Source organism: Heterocephalus glaber, unplaced genomic scaffold, assembly GCF_053883595.1.
Source record: "Heterocephalus glaber isolate CG9 unplaced genomic scaffold, H.glaber_assembly_v1.0 deba00000676, whole genome shotgun sequence".
Classification (NCBI taxonomy): domain Eukaryota; kingdom Metazoa; phylum Chordata; class Mammalia; order Rodentia; family Bathyergidae; genus Heterocephalus; species Heterocephalus glaber.
Window position 1 is genome coordinate 23,485,476 of NW_028258156.1, and position 18,974 is coordinate 23,504,449.

The 18,974-nt window shown below is 42.0% G+C and overlaps 1 protein-coding gene across 4 annotated transcripts in view; it reads left to right on the top strand.

The window, feature by feature from the left end:
* Window positions 1-18,974, top strand: part of Pus7 (pseudouridine synthase 7) — a 55,817-nt gene that overhangs the window by 15,032 nt on the left and 21,811 nt on the right. For 2 of the 4 annotated variants that reach the window (XM_021253938.2, XM_004839695.3), the window contains 4 exons: window positions 7,262-7,373; window positions 8,966-9,043; window positions 17,993-18,121; window positions 18,798-18,923. In XM_021253938.2, coding sequence (XP_021109597.1) covers window positions 7,262-7,373; window positions 8,966-9,043; window positions 17,993-18,121; window positions 18,798-18,923 — 445 coding nt within the window. Of the gene's footprint in view, window positions 1-5,663; window positions 5,682-7,261; window positions 7,374-8,965; window positions 9,044-17,992; window positions 18,122-18,797; window positions 18,924-18,974 lie in introns of all 4 variants that reach the window. The other 2 variants (XM_004839694.3, XM_021253940.2) reach the window with 2 other exon arrangements.

Genomic DNA, 18,974 nt, shown 5'->3' on the forward strand with positions numbered 1-18,974 from the left:
TTACATATAACCTTAAGAAAAATGAGGTAATGTTTCTTCTATTTCCTATCAAATCAGCAGAGAAAGTTTTATTTTCTCTGGTACTAGGGATCAAACCCAGGGGTACTCTGCCAGTAAGCTGCATCCTCAGCTCCTTTTATTATTTTCTTTATTTTCCTCCTCTACCAGTGAGGATTCCTATTAGTAATTAATTATTATATTTGTTAGAGCAGAACTCCAAGGCTGTATAACAAGATCAATCCATCCGGGGGATTGAACTCAGGACGTGCCTGCGAGGCGGGCGGCAGAACCACTGAGCTAAATCCCTGTCCCCTGTCAGTATTCTTTTAGATTAATTTAAAAGGTAATACTGTAAATGAATGAAGCCTTGTTTATTTACTTAGTTTTGTGGGGGTTTTGTTGTTGTTTTTTTGGTACTGGGAATCACACTTGGGACCTTGTGCTTGCGAGGCAGGTGGTGGAACCACTGAGCTAAATCCCCAGCCCCTATTTTTGGTTTTTTAGACATGGTCTTGCTACGTAGCGCAGGCTGGCCTCAAACTTGTGATACTCCTCCTGCCTCAGCCTTCTGGATGCTAGGACTACAGGTGTGCACCACCACTCCTGGGTTTGAAGCCTTGTTTACAACCATGAGATTCTATGAAAACAGGCAGCTGGAGTAAGGTAACTAACCCCAAGAAAATCATCTTCAGAAATAAGAAACCTTGAGGAGTTGGGGAGGAGGAGGTGCAGTTTGGAGACCACTTCTCCTAAGGAAAAGTGTGATGATGTGCTGTTCAGTGCTTGGGGCACAAGTTCTTCATCACTCTTCAGCCTGCAAGCTGATGGTTATTGTGTGCATCCTTATTACCACAGAATAGAATTGCACCTGATAGATAGCCTTTCTGCAGCCAGGGTTGCCCAGAGAGCAATAAGCCCTGTGGTAATCGTTTTTGGCAGCTGTTTTTCAATTCCCTGAGGACAGCATATGAGCAGTAGCCATGGTGGCTATAGAGGGAACAGGTGACTTACCCACATGGTGGTGCCCTGGATGGCTCACTGTCCCGGAGTCCTGCTGAGAAGGCTGGAGGGAGGTCTCTGCCAGGGGGAGGCCACCTTGCTGGTCTGCATTGTGGCAGTGAGGAAGAGACAGAGTTTTATTTTGAACTGGTTGCTTCTTAGAAATGATCTTCATTTCTTAGGGGATACCAGGTCTTGGGGCGGGGGTTTGCAGGACAAGGTGGCCCAGAGCTTCTGCCCCCTTTTCTTTTTTTCTTTTGTTTCTTTTACTTTCCATTCCAGAGATTTTTATTACCTTTATTTTAAAATATTAGTACATGCCGGGGATTTAGCTCAGTGGTTTCGCCACCTGCTGTGCAGGCGCAAGGACCCAAGTTCAATCCCCGGTACCAAAAAATAAAAAAAAATTTTAAAAATAAAATATTAGTACATGTTTGCCTTATATAATGATCACATTCATCATGCAAAATTTGTACATAATATATCTTAACTACTTTTTTTCCCATTCCCCTCCCCTCAGCCCTTCTTCTGTTCCCCATTTACAAAAGCTCTGTTTCCGTTATTTCCTTCCATTTTTTTTTTTAAATCCTTTTCCCAGCCAGGCGTGGTGTCACATGCCTGTAATCCCAGCACTTGGGAGACTGAGGCAGGAGTATTGCCAAAGGTTCAAGACAAACCTGGGCTACGTAGTGAGTTCAAAGGCCAGCTGGACTACATAGCGAGACCCTGTCTCAAAACAAAAAAAGGGGGACCGGGGATTTAGCTCAGTGGTTCTGCCGCCAGCCTCCCAAGTGTAAGGACCCAAGTTCGATCCCTGGTACCAAAAAAAATAAATTAAATAAAAAACAAAAAAGAAGGGGGACTTTGTGTAGAGCTGTGGGAGGGCTGAGCGTTAGTCCCTCTTAGTCCACACAGTTGGGGGCCTTGCTCCCCTCTTCCAGGGCCAGCTGAGAGTGGCACAAGGTGAGCGGCTAGGAAAGGAGACGAGTTGGTGCTGGGAGACTGCTGTTTTGGCCTTGCAGTGAAACCCAGTAGCAAGCAGTGTGGGTGCTTTGCCTAGCTTTGAAGGTCTCGGTCTGGAGTGTTATAATTTGTGATGTTTTCAAGCTCATTTACTATCAAACCCTGATATAAATTGTTGTTGATGGGTTATGCTTGTTGAGCAGAATTGTGATTTTTTTTTTTTTTTTTTTTTGCTTTTTAAAAAAATTTTATTAGTACATGTTTGTAATCCGTGCAGTTTACAGTCATCTTGGGGAGTGCGTACATGTGTATTTTATGGCTTGGTTTTTTGTTTTTTTGTTTTTTTCCTAATCCTCTTTCCTTTCTCTCCCCCTCCCCTTCCCCACTCCCTTCTCTGGTTTCCCATCACCTTTTTCATACTTGTTGATATTATTTGTCTTCACTTATGTTATGACATGTAGTGTTTACATTGATTGGAGTTATTAGGATGCTGTACGTGGCATCCTCTCATTTCCCCTTCCCCTCATCCTTGTTCCCTTGGATCACTTCCCTATTGGACGAGATCTGTCCCCTTGTCCCTTTCTATCCATCCTATGTCATTTTCTTTGTTTGTACTTTCCCTCAAATGAGAGATGCCATATGGTGTTTAAGCTCATGTATCTGATTTATTTTACTCAATATTATATTTCCTAGGTGTATGCATTTTCCTACAAATGCCTCAAATTTGTCATTATTTATAACAGTAGTATTCCATTATATATAGATATAGTACCACATTTTGTATATCCAGTCATCTGTTAATGGATCCTTCTGTAGGATTTAGCTGTATGAATTGTGCTGCTATAAACATTGGATTTCAAGTATTGTTGTAGTGTGATGAGTTAATCTCTTTGGGGAAAATACTTAAAGGAATAGCTGGGTCATAGGGAATTTCTAATTTCGTGTCTTTGAGAAATCTCCATACTGATTTCCATAATGGTTGTAGTAGTTTCCATTCCCATGGACAATGCAGGTGGGCTCCTTTCTTGCCACAGCCATGCCAGCACTGTTGGATTTGAGAGTACTATTTGATTTTCTCATGATAGATCTGCAATATTCTTAACCCCTATTTTCCTGTGTATCTTAAAACATAGGTGTGGTAGCTTATAAGTCATGATGCCCAAATAAATAACCACCTACTTAGATTCAGGCACTTTTTCAGTGTTAAACCAGCCTGATGGGACTCATCGCCTTGTGTACCAAAACATACCTACATTGTAGTTTTCCTTTTTTTTTTTGGTACTGGGGATCGAACTCGGGTCCTTGCGCTTGCAAGGCAGGCGGCAGAACCACTGAGCTAAATCCCCGGCCCCCATTGTAGTTTTCTGAAAGCACTGTATAACTATTACATACAACATTACATGAACAGGTAAATTAATTTACATTTTGAGATAGTATATATTCCAAATATTTCTGAGAACTTGTTTTGGAAGACTTAAGTTCTTTTTTTTGAAAAAAAAAATTATGTTCTGTGACAGATATTGGTTCTCTGTACTTTTCAAAAGGAATGATTCCAGGAGGGAACCCTAGGCCTAGAGATCCATAGACTCAGTAGGAAGAGTCTGGCTGGTACAGAAAGGCTCTTGGGGTGACTGCTGTTCCAGAATCCGGAGGAGTAGGGAGCCCCTGTAATCAGAGTGGTCAACATTGGAAAATGCTGCAGAGAGGTCCAGCAAGATAGGAACTCTGACACAGATCCACCATTCTACACAGTAGGTTGAGGTGGAAGGCACTATGTACAGGTGGCTTTTGCAGGTAAGCAGTAAAGAGGAGAAAGGAAGAGAACAGCAATTAAAGAGAGGAGGACAACGATTTGGCTTTTAAGATAGAAGGACCCTGAGCATATTTATAAACTGCAATGAAAGAGCCATTGGAAAGGGAGCATAAAAATTCAGGAGAGCAATAAAATAAAGATAATGGGTGGAGTAGTATCCCTGAGGAAGCTGAAGGGTTGGTGTGCAAATGTGCTGGTGAGAAAGACCTCGAATGAGAAGCCAAGAATGTGCTGCATGCTACACTCTTCTGTCATCCCCTGGCTACACACATCTTTCCTTCCTCATTGTATTTATGGGCATTTCTGTACTTGATACGAGAATCTTCCTGAACATGGCTTCCTTTTCTCCTAGAGTAGGGCTGCCGTGTCAAGCCCTCACGAAATGGAAGCAGTCTTCTGGAAATAGGAAGCACATTACCCAGCCTAAAAATGCTTTGCATTTGTATTATAATCAGAATGTCTCAAAAATGTTTGAAAATTGTCTTTAAGTTCATTTAAATGGTAAAGCTAAGCATATGCTTCATAACATTCTTAGGGGTTGGAGTTTTATCAAGTTAAATTGCTCAAAATAAGTTGAGATTTCACTGGTTTTATGTTATTCAAAATGTCCCAGTTAGTCAGTAGAAATGCAAGGGCTGGGGATTTAACTCAGTGGCACCGTGCCTGCCTCATAAGCACAAGGTCCTGAGGTCCCTGGTACAAAAAAAAAATTGCTGTCAAATGCTTTACTATTTTGATTATTGAGTACACTTAGAAAAAGAATACTTGCAGTTATTATTTGCGGAGGAGATCATTGCATGCATGATCAGTATTTAGATTTGTTAATAGAAGATACATGCTTTTGATCCAGAGCTCATACTTGGTTGTCATGGTTTCTATTAAGGGATAATAGCATTAGATTTTCTGTCTTTTGGCTTCATTTATCTTTTACCATTGTACTTAATTGTGAATGCACTAAAGGGCTAGTACTTAAAGGGAAATGTAGCTATACTTGTTTTTTAAAACCTTTTGTTATGCACATTTTTGGACATGCACACAAATAGATGAACCTCATTTGTATATGGAATCTGTGTGTCCTTCAGCCATCTTTAAGATTATCCACATTCTGTTTTTTGTTTGGTTTTGGTTTTGTTTTGTTTTGTTTTGCGGTACTGGGGATTGAACTCAGGACCTTGCTCTTGCTAGCCAGGTGCGGCGCCACTGAGCTACATCCCCGGTCCAACATTCTGTTGTTTTTGTTTCATCTATCCCTCCCACTTTTTTTCCTTGCTTGAGCATTTTAAATCAAATTCTACATAACACATCATTTCACTCAAATACTGTAGTATGTATTTACCAGATAAGGACTGAAACTTCAAGCCATTATCACAGTCAACAAAATCAAAATAATCATTCAGCATTTTTCACATTTAAAACGTTTTTATACTTCAGTTCAAGAAACTCAAAACAGCAAAGCACAAAGCAGAACACTAGTTACCTGCAGCCTCACCACTGTAGGTAATCACTACTAACATCTTGGACATGTCTTTACGTACTATAGTTAAAGAGATAAATCTCTAGATGGGGAAGCATTTGATAGCCAGTCTTGAACCTTCTACCTCCCCTGGGTACAGAGTGCAGCTTTGAGCAAGAACTGACTGCCCACTGCAAGGACTGAGACAGGGAGGCTGGTGTGGGTGAGCTTTTGCTTGTTCATTGTTTGCCTCCACAACATCCCATTGTTACTGTCTGAATGGCTGTTAACCCACCACATAACTACCAGGTGCTATAGAAACCCTCAATACAAACTTACCATGCGACCATTTGCATGTTCACCTCTAAAGCACTTTAATATAATTATAAATTAAACATTGCTCTCTTGTGCTCTTTATGCTGTGCATTTGGACAGAGGTCAGAACTGCAGCAGGTAAGAGCGGTTGGTGTTTCGTCTAGATGAAATGAAATGCCAATGATTTTATCACAAGTGCTGTGTATAGACAGCTTTGCTTCACTGATAGTGAGCTGGGAGGAAAACCAAAAATGATATTCTACTTGCAGTTTTCTGAGGGAATTCTGAGTAATTCACACCAAGAGCTAAAGAGATATTGATGATACTTTTCTATACAGGACAGAAGAGACTCACTATTAAGAAGGAAAAGTGATTTGCCAGGCATAAATTCCATGGCAGTTTTCAGAGGTGTTTATTGACTCTTCGCATCAGCTGATGATTCTTTACATTGTAGCTGAAATGACATACCTGTTCTCAACCAGTGCTTTTGCCTTGGCGAAGCCAGATAACTAGTTAACTTCAGTACCAGGAACATACTAAGCCTGTGACGATAAAGGATTTATGAGTTCATGTGAAAAGACTATTTTAGGGACAAAGTGCTATTTTAAAAATAAAAGGATCCTTTGTGATTGAATGTGCAAAATATTATTTCAGTTTTTCTTCTATGGAGTTAGAGAAGCCAAATAAACTAAATACATTCTTCACATAACCACTGTGACTCTCAGTCACACGAGACACATGAATATCTGGGAAGTGTAGCTGTGGCTTATGGATTTTTTTCCCCAAGTATTAATTTTCAAAAATCTCTTTCAGCAGTGTAAAGCTTCTATTGTTTAAATGTATATTTCTAGATTGCAGTATGATTGATTGAAATGGTAATTAAAAGAACAGTTTTAAAAATCACATTTTCCCATGTGCAGTATCAGTCTCCAAGTTGAACAATTGAAGTAATACTGGCTCAGACATTAGCATTTAACATGGCTTAATTTATTTTCTTTTCTTAAATTTTGAGACAGGGTCTCACGAAATCACTAAGTTACCCAGCCTGGGCTTGAATTTACAGTCCTCCTGTCTCAGCCTGCCAGAGTGCTGAGATTACAGGCATGTGCCACCATGCCAGGCTTAACATGGCTTAATTTTTTAGTTTCCTTTTCCCTAGGAATGACAATCAAGTCTTGGATCCTAGCTGCTCTCTCTGACAGGTGGATATCTCTAGACCATTTGTAGACATTAGCTAAACATTTTTGATGAAAGTGGCCTTTGGGAAATCTAACTTTGTTGCTAAGGTCACTCTTCAGGGCTTTACCCTCCACCCTGCTACTGTCTGTGTGAATGCCTGCCTGCAACCCTAGGGCAGGGTGTGTAGATTCCATGGGAGCTGCCTGTGTTCTGAAGCAGTCAGCCCTGTCATACATACGGGCCTCCTCCTCTCTGCTGTGTGAAAATTATTGGTTAGACCTAAGCATTTGTCACACCACCTACGTGTCAGCTTTTGATTTTAAATATGGCCAGTGTTAAGTGTCCAGTCACAGAGACTTTAGCACTGTGGTCCATAAGCCATAACCACTGAACCAGAATTTCCTGTCAGGTCAGATCCAGCCTGTCAACTCAGAGGTTCTATAGCCAAAATGAGTTCCACGGGGTATCAAAAGAAAAAACTTCTACCATATAACGATAACTTACGGTGGTACATATAACATTTAATTTTTGTTTTTAAGATCCAAGGAAACATTCTTGGCCAAAATCTAGGGGAAGTTACTGCCACTTTGTTCTGTATAAGGAAAACAAAGATACCATGGATGCTATTAATGTACTGTCTAAATATTTAAGGTTAGTGTCTTGTCCTTGTTCCTATATAAAATCAAAGCAACTGAAATGTGATTTCTTTTGTCCATGCAAATGGAAGAAAGGAGCAGGAGCATGGATCCCAGTGATAGTTTTCTTAGACAATAGGTGAATTAATTTTCCCCCCTTGCCAGTAGTTCAAGATGAAAAATCTGGAAGTAAATCACATAGACTTGAGAGTTTCCAGTTCAGTCAGATTAAAGTAAAAAATTACCCTTCTCCCTGAAAGCCAGACTTTGATGTGGTTGCAGAAGTTGGACTGGGTGTTTCAGCTCCTGGAGACTGACTTCATGGAGAACCTGAGACCGAAGTAGCACAAGGTGCCCTCTGACAATGGGTCAGGTGCTGGCACTTTCTTGGTTTTGCTTTTTTTTTTTTTTTTGGTACTGGGGATCAAACTTAGGACCTTGCGCTTGCGAGGCAGGCGGCAGCAACACTGAGCTAGATCCCCAACTTGGTTTTGCTTTTTGAGTAGTAGAGGCTGCTGGCACAGCAAATCTGTGTGCTTGGAAGTTTTAACTCAGTTTAAAGCTGGAAGCAATATATTCACTTGCTAGGACAACCATAACAAAATGCCACAGACTCAGTAGCTGAACCCACAAAAATTAATTTTCTTCCCATTCTGGAGGCTGCGTGGCCCAAGACCAAGGTGTTAGCAGCTGCCTTTCTGGAGGCCTCTCTCCTTGACTGGCAGATAACTGCCTTCTCCTTGGCTCAACGTGGTCGTCCCTCTGTACCCCTCATGTTTGTGTCTCCAGATTTACTCCTCTTATAAGGATGCTGGTCAGGCTGGATTAGAGTCACCCAGTTAGCCACATTTTTAACTTGTTCACCTCTTCAAAGGCCCTATTTCCAAAAACGACCACATCCTGAGGTTCAGGGGTTCATTGTATGAATTTGAGGGTACACAATTTAACCCATAACACTTGGAACCTAATTACAAGACATTCTGTGCTCCTTTTATTTATGAGCTTCCTGGAGAGAGTACATGGTACCCTGCCAGTTCTTTATAACAAAACTATTCAGATCTCAGTTTCAGCATTTGACTTTTTTTTGGTACCGGGGATCAAACTCGGTTCCTTTTTTTTTTTGGTACCGGGGATCAAACTCGGGTCCTTGTGCTTGTGCAGCAGGCAGTGAAACCACTGAGCTAAATCCCCAGCCCCATTTGACTTTTATAATACAAAATAATACCATATATTTAAGGAAAATTTATATTATTATTTTTGAAAATTGAAGATACAAGATTTTCAGTGTTGTATTCTCTAGAATTATTTTTTAAAATTTCCTCTTTTATGTAGTCTCATGAATTGTTTGTAGTCCATGAATGTACGTCAGTACATCATTTACATTTCTGAGTAGCCCTGGCTTTGAATAGTATCAGTTCTAAGTCAAGCACACCTAAGAAGGGAGTTGTTCAACGTTATTTACTGTTCTAGATTATATATTAGTAAAAGTTTCTGTTCTCTTATTCTGATACAGTATTATTTTAAGTATATTTATTTTAAAACAAATTATGAGAAACATGATTTCCTTAAGGTATATGACTTCACATTGTTTTGTTTCTATCTTAACAGAGTCAAGCCAAACATATTCTCCTATATGGGAACCAAAGATAAAAGGGCTATAACAGTTCAAGAGATTGCTGTTCTCAAGTAAGTAGAGCGTACACATCAAGATTTGTACCACAGGCTGGGATGTAGCTCATGGAGAGGGCTTGAACAGCGTGTGCGGGGCCCTATGTCAAGCTCCAGGGCAGAGAGGGAAAAAAAGGACTTGTGTGGCAAATCCTAGCACTGTCTTTACAAGTTCTCAAGTTTATGTTTTGAGTTTAATCTCTTCTAGCGTTAGATGGTGCTTCTGCCATTTATGTATGTGTGTTCGGGTGTCTGCATTTTGTTTGTTTGTGTTTTGAGACAAGATATCATACATAGTCCAGACTCACCTTGAACTTGATGTGTGAGGTGTGCTGGCTTTTTTTTTTCTTTTCTTTTTGTGATTTTTTTTTTTTTTTGAGATATGGTCTCACTAGCCCAGGTTGACCTCAAACTCATGATGATCCCTCTACTTCAGCCTCATGAGTGCTGGGATGGCCTTGCACTTGTGATCCTCCTGTCTCAGCTTCCTGGATATTGGGATTACAGGCATGCACTGCCATGCCTGACTGTCTCTGCCTTTTTTAAAAAATTCTTTTCTGGCCAGATGTGGTGGCACATACCTGTATTTCTGGCACTCAGGAAGCTGAGACAGGCAGATTGCCATGAGTTCCAGGCCAGCCTGGGCTACATAGTTCAGGGTCAGCCTGAACTACATATCAAGATTCGGTCTCAAAAAAAGAATAAAAAAATTATTTTCTGTTTGTTTTTGTCTGCTTGTCTGTATTTCCTAATGTTTTTATATCAGATACATGTTTTGTGTTGTTTTTAAAGGATTTTTATGCTAGAGCCAAGAGCATAGTGCCTTCTTTTCTCTTTTGTTCACTCATTAGACAAAAAAATGTTTGCTTTTGAAGCAGTTATGATTTAATGGGGGCAACAGTCAAATACAACTTACCCTAAAGTGAGATAAATGCTGAGGTAAAGATAAACTTGAATGAGTCTGACAGCAAGTGTGTGACTGAATGTGGAAGGCAAGCAAAGCTTTCACAGAAATGGGATGCTTCAGTTTAATTACATCAGGGTTTCTCCGTCTCTTTCTGTGTCCATTCTGGGATAGAGCTCTTTGTTGTGGCCGCTGTGTAGATACTTAGCTGCCCCCTTGCTCTCTCTTCCTACTCCTTGCTCAGTCATGACAATAAAAATGCCTACAGACATGGTCAGTTCACTCCAAGGGGCAGACCCACTCCTGCTGGAAAACTCCTGGGCTGGATTCCAGCAGGTTGAGGAGGCGTTTCCTGGGCTGGGGAGAGGGGGTTGTTTGTTCCAAGCCAAGAAAACAGCTTATGAAAGACGTCAGAAGGAGTTGGGGAGCATAGCGCATTTGGTACCTGGTGGGTACTTGAACTTTGAGTAAAGAAACAAGAAATGAGGCTGGGGGCAGGACCCAGATCCTTGGGGGATCCTGTGGGGCACATTGGGGATCTTGGATTTGACTTTAAACAGGGATGTCGTGTGTAGAGGCTGAATTAAGTGTTATGGGTGGAGCAAGGTGGGCAAACTGGAGACCAAAGCTGCCATATTCTGGGGAAGGAGAACAGGGGTTTAAACCCAGTTTTCTTTTTTTGGTACCGGGGATTGAACTCGGGACCTTGTGCTTGCACGGCAGGCGTCGGAACCACTGAGCTAAATCTCCGGCCTAAACCCAGATTTTATAGGGAGGTAAATAGGATGAATTTGGTAGCTGTGGAGTCAAACATAAGCTTTCATTTCATTGCACCTCCTAAGATAAGGGGTAATGAGAGGGAGAAGTAACGGGCAAGAGGGAACATGGGAGTGATGCATTCCTTATCTTGAATGTGGTCATGTTTTGTTGGGCTTATACACAGATCAAAACTTACACATCTTAAGAGAGGCACAGTGACACACACCTGTAACCCCACCACTCAGCTTGAGAGGCTGAGGCAGGAGGATCTTGAGGTCAAGATTAGCCTGGGTCACATAGTGAGCAGCTATCTCAAGAAAGCAAAAGTAAACTTGTACATTTTAAATATGTGCATGTTAGCATATGTCAGTTATAGAGCAGTTAAAAATAAACTTGTCTGTTTCTGTCTCCACAAAAAATAAATATATTTATTTGTAATATCTTTTCATAAGGAATTTGAGGTGGCATTTCTTCTTTATCTCATAGTTCCCTGCATTCTGGCTCTTCCTGCCTCTTTTCTGATTCACTTGAGTAATGTAGTGGGTTGAGAGCTATCTTGTATCCTAGTGGATTATTCCAGTCCTTTTCTTCCTTGGCCTGGGACCATGGCATATAGACCTAACAGCAAAGTGTGAGCCTTCCTCCATCCCTTTTTCCGTAACGTGTGCACATGCTGGTGTGTTTGGAGGGAGCAGAGTCGGGTGAAGATGATGCTGTCCTACCGAGGGTCTCTCCCTGTGACTTATGGAATGTGGAGCCATCTGCTTGAGAGTGAGGGGTCTTTAAAAAGCTGTGTAACTGTTCATCTTGACTGTCACCTTGCCTGGTTTCAGAGACGTGGAGAGGTGACTGGATGGGGGACACTAACCTCATCTGCGTTAGTTAACCCATTGATGGGTTTGGAGCTGGTTGGGCTCCTGGGAGGTGTGTCTTAGCTGGAAGAAAGGGGCCATGGGGCATGACCTTGGGGACTACTTCTAGTCCCTGGCCTTCTCCTCTGGTTCTTGCCCTGTTCTCTCCTTAGCTGCCATGAGTTGAATGGCTTTGTTCCACCATACCCTTCCGGCATGACACTCTGCCTTACTTCGGGCCTAGAAGCAGTAGAGCCAACCAACCATTGACTGCAGCCTCTGAATCTGTAAGCTAAAATAAACCTCTTTTCATTTAAGTTGCCTCTATCCTAGTGATGCATTTTGTCACAGTGACACAAAGCTGACTAATAGACTGTGGATTTAGAGAGCCCCTGTGAGAAATGGCCAGGGGGCTCACCAGAAACCCAGAAGAATGGGGAGGGGAAGAGAATGGTTCAAGGGCTTTTACTTTCCCAGACTCTGGGTATGGGACTCAAGGTCCTTACCTCTCCTCGCCATTGTCATTGTTGTTATGATTATTATTATTATTGTTATTTTGAGACAGGGTCTTGCTATGTAGTTCATACTGGCCTTGAACTCATTTTTGTAGCTCTCTTTGCATTCTCTTTGGTATCTAATTGTCAATTCCTGTGATTTCTAGCTGGCTAAATAAAATTTTCTACTTCAATTTAAAAATAAGTTTTATATTTTATTCATAAAAATGCAAGGCTAGATACGGTGGCTCATGCCTGTAATCCCAGCTAGTTATAAGGCTGAGGCAGGAGGATCACAAATTTCAGATCACTTGGGTAATTTAGCAAGACCCTACCTCAAAATAAAAAAATTTAAAGGGCTGGGGATATAGCTCAGTATTAGAGCACTTGCTTAGCATGCATGAAAGCTAGGTTCAACCCCCAGGAACCCACACACAGATAAACACTGGAGTGAAATTACTGACCAGAAGGGAGTATAAAGTGCAAATGGGTTCTGATAGCCAGACCTACTTGCCCTGAAGAAAGGTGGTACCAATTACCATCTTTATTATAGATCCTCATAATTCTCCCCAGCCCATTGTCAGAAAGAAAGAAAACCATTTGCTAATTTGAGGTCGGAAAATAGCATCTTATTCCATTTTATAGTGTAAACTATTTGAATATTGGAGGCCGGCCAGCAGGTGTCCTACTTGGTCAGGATACTGCTCTGCCCTCGAGGACACTTACTGCTTTCTCATTTTCCTGTTGACTCTGAGAAGCTGTGCTGGACACCAAGATGCTGGCCTGTTGAAAGCACACAGCACTTATCTCATGGGATACAGGCTGCACCTCGGCTTGTTGAATGGGTCCACAGAGCCAGGCCAACTGCCTTTCCCTTGAGAATGGGAACAGGACAAACCCACTCGGCCTTGCAAGGGTTTTTATGACTGCTGAATTGATCAGTCTGGGGATAAGCAGCAGTTCTTTCCAGCTTCTTGTGACCTGAAAGCCACCTAGAAATTCCAGCAGGATCTCAAGGAGAAACAGTCTTATTCAGAATGATTTGTTTCTTTTCCTGCCTGTTCCTGTCAGTCTCCTTCCTGAGCCTGGGCCAGTATTTCCCTGGCTTCCTTAAATAAAGCTTTTGTACAATATGTCAGTTAGATTGGCTCCTAATGTTTCCAAGTGAGATTGCCATGTTCTGTAGTCATTTAAATTGTTGTGAATTTCCAACCAGAGAACTTGGTCTAGGATCATCAGAATTAACACTGAATAGTACTGCGGAGATGGTTGTCAGCTCCATCCTGTATTTCCCCAGCAAGCCCCTCAGCATCCAGAGCTAATCATGGGTCTGGGGTTTTGCTGTGGGGTGGGATTTGGAAATGATGTCTATTGTACACTCAAAGATAACATTCATAAACCTTAAAAACATTCTGCTAGGAAGTCGGACGTAAAAGGTCACACATTGTTTGAGTCCATATATGAAGTGTCCAACATGAGGACCCTATAGACAATAGGTAAATGGTTGCCAGGGGCTACAGAGAGGGGATGGAGGTCTCACTTTGTAGTTCATGCCGGCCTCGAACTCATGATGATCCTCCTGCTTCAGCCACCTGAGTGCTGGGATTACAGATGTGTGCCACCACACCCGGCAGCATGGGGTTTCTTTTTCAGAGGATATAATGTTTTGGGGTGAGATGGTGATGACAGTTGCACAATGTTGTGGATATACTAAGAACCCATGAATTGTATATAATAGAGCAGTTAAAATGATTGATTTCATGTCCATTTCATCTCAAAAAAAGAAAAGAATAGATTTGTTAGGCACTTCCTTGGCACTATCAGAAAGCAGTCACCAGAATTTTCCCAGAACAGCCTCATTGGTGACAGTTGGATTCCTTTTCCTCTGAATTAGTCTATCAGTTGCTACTGCAACATTTCCTGACTAAGAGGAGTCCTGTCCTCCTGGTCCTCACTCTCCTCAGACCCATCCTCTGCTTTCCGGATCCTGTGGGATATAATTCCTGGATTAATTCACACCCTTGGTTCCCCCCATCATCCTCATATGTGTTTCGGAACTCAAGGGTCTGGTGCCCTTTTGCTCCTGGGCCTGATGCCTCTCAACAGCTAGTCCACATCTGGACTGCACCTGCTCTACCCCTTTGAACTTCTCCTGGATCATGTGTGGCCTTGAGTTGAACAAGGGACAGAGGGAAATGGAGTACAAGCTTTGCCCATTTCCTGACTTCTGTGTTTAGCTTCCTACCTTGTACAGTAGTTCATGAGGCAAGACCAACCTGAACCATGTGGCTATACTCTGCCTCAAAAAAACCAGAACTAAAATAAATAAATAAGTAAACAAACCAACCAAGAACTATGAAAACAAAAGATCCTCACCTATATGATGTTGTTGGAGTACTTGGTGAGTTTGAATGTGGCCTGAGTAGGAGACAGTAGTGAATGCTGTCTGGCTTCCTGAGGTGACCATTGCAGTTGCACAGCAGGCTCTGCTTGTTCTTAGGCGATTCTGCAGTCCTGCGAGGTAAAGTGCCCTGCATCTGTGGCTCACTCAGTGGTTCAGTAAATACATAGATCTCCCCTGTGGGGGGGGGGACATATACACAGAGAGAGATGTGCAAAGGAAGTCTGGGAGGCCAGGAATGTATCTCAGCAGCACAGCACCTGCTGTCAAGTGTGAAGCCCTGAGTTTGATTCCCCATACAAAAAAAAAAAAAGGAAGTTTGGGAAAATCTGTCTTGGTAAATCCAGGTCAGAGGTATAAGGCTGTTAATTATTTGTGGGTTGCTTTTCTCTAATTTTGAATTTTTCCAACATCAAATTGGAAATTTTTCTAAATATGATAGTAAAATATAAAGTAAACTCATAAAAATGGTAGACAGGGCCAGGGATTTAGCTCTGGGTTCTGCCGCCTGCCTCGAAAGCTCAAAGTCCCAAGTTCGATCCCCAGTACCAAAAAAACAAAAACGAAAATGGTAGATAGTATTTGCAAAATGTGTGATACGGGCAGATTTCCATAATGTGTAAACTAGGGCAGGGCACAGTGGTACATGCCTATAAACACAGCTACATGGGAGGTGGAGAGAGAAGGACCACAAGTTCAAAGCTTATTTGGGCAACTTAGCAAGACCCTGTCTCAAATAAAATGAAAAAAGGGCTGGAGTCTAGCTCAGGGGGCCCTGGATTCAACCCCCGGTACTGTAAAAAATTAATCCAGTAGAACAACAGACAACAGGATGAACAGGTTATGGTCACCATCTGTGGGTGGGTTTAAGCCACATTTATGTGAATAAATGTCAAGATGCTATATATGTGGCATTTATAATATGTGTATGTGTATCCTCTCCCGCAGTGCTCTTGTACAGAGGCTGGAACCCAGGGCCAAAACAATGCTATATCCATAGCCTCTTTTTTTTTTTTTTGGTACTGGGAATTGAACTCTGGACCTTGCGCTTGCAAGGCAGGCACCAGAACCACTGAGCTAAATCCCCGGCCCTATAACCTCTTTTTTTTTGAGACAGGGTTGCTGGCCTCAGATTTATAGACCTCCTGCCTCAGTCTCTCATGTATCTGGGCAAATAACAAAATAATAACAGTAACATAATATCAAGTAACTAGGATTACAGGTATGTGCTAACCAGGTTTAAGATACCAAATTTTTTGTGTGTGTTTGGTTTTTTTTTGTTACTGGGGATCAAACATGGGACCTTGCACTTGCAAGGCAGGTGCCAGAACCACTTGAGCTAAATCCCCAGCCAAAGATACCAAATTTTAACAGACTGACAAAGCTCAAAAAGATTTGTATTGGGCATGATGGCACATGGCTGCAATCCCAATATTTGGGAAGCTGGGGCAGGAAGATCTCCTTGAGTTCAAGGTCAGCCTAAACTACATAGTGAGACCTAAAAACTTTTAAAAAGATTTGTACTACCCATCTTGTGGGTTTAAGGAGTATACTTGTGTATTACTATGTCTGAGGCTGGGTATTAATAAATAAAAGAGGTGAATTCAGCTCAAGGCTCAGTGCATAAAGGGGCATGGCGCTGGTATCAGATGGCTGAGAACTTTGCGGTGGCTGGCAGTGGTGGAGCATATGCAAGACAGAGAAAGCAAACACATGCCAGAGCCTGAGCCTGTTCGGGCTGGGAGTCAGCCACTCACCACAGCGTGCTCTCAGGGCTGCTGCCTCGAGAACCCAGGACACAGCCTCTGTCCCGTCTGAGGACTTGCTCCGCCTCCCAGCATGGGACACCGAAGACCAAGCTTCCGGTCTGGGCATCTTGGGGCCACACTGAGCCATATTCAACTTAGCAAGGAGATTGGCCCCAGGGTGAGGCATTGGGCATCGGGGTGTTAATGTTTGGGCATAAATTGGTGTAACCTCACTGGATGGAGAGAAGGGTTAAAACTAAATCCACGCCCTTCTACTTCTAGGGCTTTATCCTAAATGTACACCTGGAAAAGTGAGCAAAGAAATGTATAAGGATATTTGTTAGAGAATTGTTTGTAAATAGCAAAAGACTGGTGGCAGTTTAAATATCCATTAAGGGAGACAGGTCAGCCAGGCATGGTAGTGCACCACTGTAGTCACTCCTGTAATCGTAGGCAGGAGAATCACAAGTTCAAGACCAGCCTGGGCAGCTTAGTATGACTGTGTCAAAAGAAAAACAATTTTTAAAGGCTGGGGACGTAGCTGAGTGGTGTGTCACTTGCCTAGCATGGGGGAGCATCTGGTTCAATCCTCAGTACTGCAAAACAAAAACAGGAGATGGCACATCCATGCCATGCACAGCCATTCTGTGCCACTGTACCCAGGAGAGGCCAGATCTGAAGTACTGTGTAGATAAGGCAAATCTCTAAGCCTTTTGTTTTGTTTTGTTTTGTTCTGTTGCTACTGGGGATCAAACTCAGGACCTTGCACTTATGAGGCAGGCGTGGTGCCACTGAGCTAAATTGCCAGCCCCTCTAGAAGGTGTTCATTAAATAACTAAAGCAAAGGTGCTAAACAATTTATAATGTGGCAGAATTTGCTTTTTTCAAAAGAAGACCTTGCTTAAGTGGTTGTGGTCACCTTGATGACATTCATAAGTTGAACGTTTATGAATTGTGTATTTTTCTGGATATATAACACATAAGGCTTATCAGAAAATCTAAGAGGGAGGAAGGAGACATGTTTCTATATGCAGAAAGTGTTTGGGAGGGACATACAGACTTGTTCTTAGCTGCAAGTGGGGAGGACATGGGTATGGAGAGGGGAAAGGGTTTTCAATGTGTCTGTTTTTCTACAGATTTTGTATTGAAGAAGGTAAGACATCTTTGAAAATTTTGTAATGCCATAGGAAACAAATGAAAGCAGCAGGATACAGATTTGTGGGAGGATTCTAGCTGTGTATACATATATATATATATATATATATATATCTTTAACATGTTTATAAAAAGAACAGGAGGAAATAGAGTTAGATTTAACAGATTTCTCTTAAAGGAATGAACCTATGAATTGTCTCTACATTTTTGTATTTTCCAAGTTTTCTATGGTGAGTTTATAATATTTTTCTGATAGATGAAACTATGACTAACTCTTTTCTTAATGCTTGATATTCTTTTGTTATGTGAGATTGTTCTTTACCACCATCTCTTTTCTCACCTTTCTTCTCTTCCAAAACAAAATTCCACAGATACTGTTTATTGTTTTGTTATCCATCAGTGTTGAAATAACAAAGGGATTTGAGGATGTGAAGTGGAGCACAGGCCACAGCATCCTAGTCAAAGAAGGCACCACTGTGCTGTGCCGGGGACCCTTTGGGGACAGGAAGTGTGCAGTGTGCTTACCTTCCACCATGCCTGCCTCTTCCAGCTGTGGCCCCGCTATGCGCAGCTATGCTCTCTGCAGGAAGCTGTCCTAGGTCATCTTGGACAGTATCTCATGATCCTCTTTCTGCTCCTTTTTATCTTTTTAAAGAATATCTGCACAAAGACTTGCTCACCTGAATAAGTGCTTGATGAACTTTAAGCTAGGAAATTTCAGCTATCAGAAAACCCCTCTGAAATTGGGAGAGCTCCAAGGAAATCACTTCACTGTAGTTCTCAGGTAAAGAATTACAAGTGGGAATGCAGAACCTGAGGATGGCTGGCCAGATCGCCTGGTAATGAGTTACTAATCAGGTGCAGGTTAGCAGGAAGGCAGAGCAGGGCCAAAAAAGCTGGGAGGGCAAATACTACTGTAGTTTGCACTGACAGGCAATCCCTGCCCCACCAAAGACCAGAAAAACACCGGCTTCAAATACTGTGTTAAGAGACAGAATGCCTGTTGATTATATGAGCCGCCTGAAGTAGGCCAACTCATAGGAAGTGGAGCGGAGGTTATTGGGGTCAGGGAGCAACGGGTGTAGAGTTTAAGTTTGAGAAGTTGAAAAAGTTCAGGAAGTAGATAGTAGTGAACGTTGCACAACATTTCGAATATACTTACTGCCCCTGGATTATATACTTAAAAGTGGCTGAAATGGGGCTGGGGATTTAGCTCAGTGGTTTTGCTGCCTGCTGTGCAAGTGCAAGGACCCAAGTTTGATCCCCAGTACCAAAAAAAAAAAAAAGTGGCTGAAATGGTGGGTTTATTAAAGTGTAACAATGAACAAAGAGCCCTCAGGAGGTGGAGAGAAAGCTTCAAAGGAGAGGCATGGAAGCCATGCCATAGTCCCTTGGGATGCACATCCCCAAATATGTTTGGCTGTAATTTTTTTTCCTCTGGATAATTTGGATGCCTGCAGAAATATAACAGGAACTGATGACCAAGTCCAACAAGCTATGAACTCTCTCAAGGAGATTGGATTTATTAACTACTATGGAATGCAAAGATTTGGAACAACAGCTGTCCCTACATACCAAGTCGGAAGGTTAGTATTTAATTTCATAAAGTATTTCTAGATTCTTGTTCAGGACAAGTG